General features: G+C 43.4%; 1 protein-coding gene across 1 annotated transcript; it reads left to right on the forward strand.

Moving 5' to 3' along the window:
* Positions 1-93: 93 nt before the first annotated feature.
* Positions 94-5,734, forward strand: spry4 (sprouty homolog 4 (Drosophila)). Its single transcript, XM_014031772.1, has 2 exons — positions 94-338; positions 2,147-5,734. The coding sequence occupies exon 2, from the start codon at positions 2,198-2,200 to the stop codon at positions 3,329-3,331; it is 1,134 nt and encodes a 377-aa protein (XP_013887226.1). The 5' UTR covers positions 94-338; positions 2,147-2,197; the 3' UTR covers positions 3,332-5,734.
* The last annotated feature ends 651 nt before the right edge of the window (positions 5,735-6,385 follow it).

Raw genomic sequence — 6,385 nt, forward strand, 5'->3', positions numbered from 1 at the left:
GGGGGTGAGCGGAGGCATCTGCGCAGCGCCGTCCCCTTCCTTTCCTCCTACCCTCCCATTCATAAAAACGCTCTTCCCTCCCCCCTCGGTGGTTGCAACATCATATCCACAGCTCCGCGTCCTCATCCGCAGTCGCCTTTTATGCACCAGCGAAAGGAGGAGGAGGAGAAGAGCGCCGGAGATCCAGCTCTGCTTTGTCTTTAAAAACAAAACAAACAAAAAAAATCTCCAGAATTGTTTGGATTTGTCTTTATTTGGAGCTTCTCACTCCTTCCCGACTGGACTATTAATTACTACGTGCGCCAGGAGGAGATGAGAATTGCATCCTGAAAACCACAGTAAGTCACCTCTGCTCTCCGTTTCTTCTCCTGTAGTTATTTTTATTTGTTTTAACATGACTAGAAGTCGTGAGCGCAAACTGTTCTGATCAAACCAGTTTCTCCAGAACAACATCTGGACCGAGCCGTGCCTCTGTAGAGGATAGTTCAAGTCAAATCGCTGAGATTAGAAAAAAAAAAAAAGCTGATATTTCACCATCCGTCGCGTCGCGATTCCTGTGACGTCCCCTACAGATCCTGTCAAAATCAATAAGCAGCGGAACTGATTTGGTTTCACGTCTCCGTGCCGAACCGAACAAGTCCAAAGCTGCGCGCGCGTGTGCGCCTGTCCTTCGTTTATCCGCTGAATTTCCAAAAGAAAAAAAAAAGACGTTTTATTCGCTATAATCGGATTGTTTTTTTGGATTAAAACGTCCAGGTTTGCGCACAGAGAAGCCCCTCGGCTGTCCCGCGGCACGCGCTGTTTCCTTCTCCTCCAAAGAGCTCCAAACATGTTATTCTGCACATGTAAGCGCTTATTACGGCACCTATAATCGTTCTGTTTGAGTTTACCGAGCGGCCACCTCCGGTTCTTATGACTCAGTCCGTTCACATATTCACGGGAGAGACGCGCGCGCACGTACGCACACATGCATGCACTTGCGCGCGCGTAGTTCCGGTTTGGAGCTCACAATAGTCCAGATTTTGACGATCGCAAGCGCTCGTGCCCGTGACTGATATTTCGCAACAGGTTTCCCTACCAGGCTTTTTTTTTTTTTTTTACAGATAGGGAAGGAAAAAAAGAAAAACAAGAGTAAAAAAAGGCACATTTTCCATCCTAGTTTTCTTCAAACCTTTATGATTGGATAAAAAGAAGTGTGTGGGTTAAGCTCCAGTCGTACAGAACTAGGTTAATGGAAATATGGGTTGCACTTGCTCTCTTTTTCCACCCCCCCTTGTCCGTGGGGGTCTACCTGCTGTCGAGCACTCATTGAAAGAATAAATGCCAGCGATTTCATTGAGCACAATAACTGGAGCGCACTGATTCATGCCTGAGAGCAGTCAGCAGCTCTCATTCACAAACAGCTGCYGTTCACAAAAAATCAGGCCCCATTCACAAATTCAAACCCTCTCTGACTCAGATTTGTGTTTATTTAAGCTCTGACTTGATGCGAAAGAAATAAAGTATAACCGTTTTTAGGGTTAAATGTTTGTACACCAGTTCCCTTTACCTCCTGTCTTTTATTTTCTCTTTTCATCCAGCCTTCCCCTCTGCCTTGTTTTTGCATCTCTGGAGTCTTTTGCATGCAAGCCCTGCTCTGTGGTGCTCCCTGCTCTTTAGAGGGGGAGGTGATGAGAGGTTTTTGTTCTAATGTCAAAGTTAGAATGGAGCAGGTTCAGACTGAACACCCCTGTTGGTGCTCAGTCTTTAAAAAAAAATCCCTGTAGTTTGAAGGCGCTTTTCAAAGAACTGCGACGATTCGGTACGGAAAACTAACATTTGCTGCATTTAAAAAGCTGAAATTTGTCTTGTGAATTAAAATAAACAGAATTCCTCTTTTCATATTAAGTAAGAYGAGTTGAACTAATCATTCTACTTAACACACTTAGAAAGTCTCAGTCTTCAAATGTTTTTTTTTCTTTATATAATGACATAAAGCTCAAATTAGACATGAAAGACATAGCCGAYATATTTTTGGTTTTGGTTGGCAACATAATACCTTAACTAATATGTTAGTCTTTATATATTGAGACAAAAACAATTCAATCAAAGGCCAAACTGTGAGCTGTACAGTGAGCCATAATTCTGTCTGTTTCTATTTTTGCAGTCTTGCTAAATGCCACTTTAGAGTGAAGACGTGCGAGGCACCAGCCGACACATGGAGTCCAGGGTTCCCCACCACATCCCCGGAGTGTCCTCTTCCATCATATCCCAGCCCCTGCTGGACAGTCGAGTGCCCTACGGTCGTCTTCAACATCCGGTCGCCATTTACCCCATAGACCAGATCAAGTCTTCGCATGTGGAGAATGACTACATCGACAGCCCTGCCATCGTCGCTCAGCAGCCTCTGAGCCAGAAGTCTGCGAATCGAAGGATCACCTGGCTGGGTCAGAACCAGGAGGCGTTCCTCGGGGCAAACCACAACCATCACCACAATCATCAACATCAGGCCCAGCAGCAGGGCAGGTGTGAGCCTCACACGCACCAGGATACCACCACCCACCCTTGGATTTCCTTCAGCGGAAGGCCCAGCTCTATAAGCAGCAGCAGCAGCACCTCGTCTGATCAGAGGCTGCTGGACCACGCTGCGCCCGTGCCAACAGTGGACCACCACCACCACCAGGGCCCCATCAARACAATCACAACCCGAACTCCTGGGTGCCTCTCTTCCTCTGAATCTAAAGCCCTCACTTCTTCCTCCTCTGCTTCTTCCTGCTCCTCTTCCTCAAAATCACTAGACCTCAAGTCTGCTAAGGTTCCCGCTGGAGGAGTGTGCTCCAACAGGGGTCAGCAAGGGTTGGCGTTGATCCCTTCCTCCCCAACCGAGAAGAAGCACCTGCTTCTCTGTGAGCACTGTGGGAAGTGTAGATGCACGGAGTGTACACTCCCCCGAACCTTACCTTCTTGCTGGGTGTGTAATCAGGAGTGCCTGTGCTCTGCGCAGAGCCTGGTGGACACAGCCACCTGCATGTGCCTGGTCAAAGGGATCTTCTACCACTGCACCGAGGACGAGGACGACGAAGGCTCCTGCGCCGACAAGCCCTGCTCGTGTTCCCAGGCTAACTGCTGTGCACGCTGGTCCTTCATGGCTGCCCTCTCCATGGTTCTGCCATGCCTCGTCTGCTATCTACCAGCCATGGGTCTGGCCAAACTGGGACAGAAATGTTATGACAATGTTAGCAGGCCCGGCTGTCGCTGCAAGAGCACGCAGGGTGGCGTATGCGTCCCTGTTAGTAAAACTGGAGGTGTGGAAGCAAAGGTTGGGACAGAAAAGAACCAGCAGGGGTCGTGATAGTGGACTGAACTGTATGGCCGTGACCTTACTAGAATGTGGACAGGACCACACAGTGCTTACTCACTATGGACTGGACAATCCAACACCAACCCATTAAACTACCCCATTAATCTGCTGGAAGATGACTTGTGTAAAACAAAAGGTACCAATGTTTAATAGTGTGGATGGTCAAAATGGGCCAACTGAGAGAGGTAGCTAGTAGAAATAGCTAACAGGCCTTCTGACATGTTTTTTTATTTAATTTTTATGTTTTGTAAGAGTGACAAGAACAGACTAGATTGTGGAACTGGCGTTTGTGATCTGCAAAAGTGGATGACGGCACAAAGTCATTGTACCTCTCTGCTGCTCAATATTTTTCAGCTAATTTCGAAACACTAACTAAACAGGAACTGGTTGATAATCCTCATATTACTTCAAAATAAAAAAATGGTATTTGATCCCACCCATCTCCCCAAAAGCACAGCCCGGTGTCAAGCAAGAAAATATCCAGTAATCTAGAAAATACTGTGGCATTATGATAGGCCATGTGATGATTACCGTCTTCTAATGTTGCCATTTCTTCCTCTAAAAATGCTAGCTTGCTAATATTTGATCTCTAGGTTTTATTTCCATGAAGGAGCTGTGAAAACAACCCCTTCCTAGGCGTTAAAATGACAGTAATTTTCCCATAATTTTCACTCATGTAAGCAGTTGTGCTTCAAGTGAAGGATAATCACGTTGCAGTTCGTTTTCTATTTCTGGGTGGTTGATCTTAGACATTCTGAGATATTTTTTGAATGCTGTTCACCAATCACCTTAGATGTAATGCATGTCACGATCTGCATGCTCTAGTATAATGGTTACCCACCGTGCTAGAAGTGGATTTGTAGTAGAGAAATGTGTAAAAACAAAAATCAAGCAAACGTAAAACAGAAAAGAAAAATAATAAAACCCAACCACTCAACCTTCTCAGGGATTGTAAACTTCTCTTAGAACTTGGCCTACTGCATGTTGAGTCCTGAACTGCCTAAGAGCCTGATCTGCTTCCTCTTTGCACAGAAGGGCAAAGAAACATTTAGGGGCAACAAAGAAAATAGGCAATCGTTAATCAATTAAAATAGGTAAGCTAAGTGAGAGTGGGCTAGGAAGTAACGTTTTCGAAGGGATGCAGGTGAAGAGGTTTAGCGGAGCTCCTGTGGTCTCTGTATCTAGTCAGCCTTTGTTCAAATCCAACCTGCCACTTGCACAACCTTTATAGGAGAAAAGCACAGTATTAACCACCTCAGCTATCCTATATTCCAATGGCCTACATTGCATTTAGACCACAGCGCTCCACCCACCTCTACACACACCCGTGTCTTCATGAAATTCAAATCAGTATGCTGCAAAGCTGAATGAGTCAGATAGCCTTTTATTCTTGAAGTCTATTTTTGTGGCTTGCATGATGTTCTTAGGATTTTGCCAAAGGAAGCTATTATACAGTAGCATTTTATTTTTCGCAGTCTGAGTGATCACAACTGGTATGCACTCTTGCCAAACGGAGTTGACAGCAACTAAAGGTGAGCAGCCCTTTAAATTTGGCATCAAGGCATATCGGCTTCGTCGCTCCCCGAAACATGTCTCCCTTTCAAGTTGGACCCCTTATCTTCCATTCGGGTGCCTAACTTTGCTCATAATCATATTTGTCTTGTTGCACAAAGCTGGAATCGTGAAAGGAAAAGTGAAAAACAAAACAGTTCTTATTTTTCTTTATTTTATTTATTTTTTGGTGAATGTGTGAGGCAATATCTCAGAACCTAGCAATTCAGTCCGAGAGAAAGGTGCCAAAAGTGAGAACGAGCGAGCAGAGGCCTAGTAAAAGTCACAAATGTTTTGACAATTTAGTAATAGAGCTATGCAGGTGAAATGTTCTTTGCTGTAAATAGTTTCACAACATTTGTGTTCCTTAGAAGAGACTTTTAAATGTCCTTGAAAGATTGCATGGTACCTTATAACTACGATTCAGTACAAAATATATAGAGAATATATTAGATATATATTTTGAGGTTAAGAATAATATGTTTTTTTCTTTTTTTTTTTCTTATTTTTTCGAGGTTGCGAGAAACCGTTAAAAGGACTGTGGTGGGTTGAGGGTTTGACAATTAAAAATTCAAGTTTTCTTATCGCTTGCACTTGATTTAGAAAAGTGTGCCCGGCAATAAAATAGAAGAAGAAGAAGAAGAACCTGCTGTTTCTGCTATCCGTGGCTCATTAGCAGTCGAGAGGTTAAGCTAACTCCCTCTGTGAGTCCTGAAGACTGTGGACTCATTGAATCCACACAAGGAACACAGTCAAGCCCTTTTCTTGCGGTTACTGCTCAGTGTCAGAGCTCCTTTCTCCTTCTCGCTTTTCTTCCTTCTTCTCTTCCCTCCTTTCTTCCGCAAAAAAAAAAAGTCCAACAAACACCCCTGGTTTGACTTGATTGACAAACACAGCTGCTGTTCATAAACTTGTCATACCACAGAAACAGGAGACTCAGGCTCCTCTCCTCATTTCTTGCCACATTTTCCTCCATTTTTTTTTTGTTTCTTTAAATTTTAGTTCATCTTTATCACCAGTCGACTCCTGTCTTTCCAACAACTGCTGCCTTTTCTTTTCAGACGTGGCAAAAATAACGCTTTATCTCTGCTTCTGACTCAGCTCGCTAGTTTGTTGTTGCCGTGGATTAATCGACAACACCTAAAATATTTATCTTTTTTTTTGTTGTTGTTTTTTCCTCCACTGCTGTGACTTTAACACATCAATGCCCCCTTGGATTTTTGAGAAAAAYTTTCATATAGTTGCTACTCCATTCCTTTATACCTTTGCAATGTCYTTGATGGGGATTAAGAAACGAGATCTGTGCTTTTTTTTTGTTTTGTTTTGTTTAGATATTACAAAAAGAAAAAAAAATCTCACATAAAAGTTTCCCTTTATAGATATATTTATTTTGAAGTTCTATTTTATATAGTATTTATTTAGATGCCAACTTTTTGTTTGTGAAGAAAGCTTATGTTGAAATGGAATGTACATTGACAATGGAAATATATATAT

Source organism: Austrofundulus limnaeus, unplaced genomic scaffold (genome assembly GCF_001266775.1).
Source record: "Austrofundulus limnaeus strain Quisiro unplaced genomic scaffold, Austrofundulus_limnaeus-1.0 Scaffold1314, whole genome shotgun sequence".
NCBI lineage: Eukaryota > Metazoa > Chordata > Actinopteri > Cyprinodontiformes > Rivulidae > Austrofundulus > Austrofundulus limnaeus.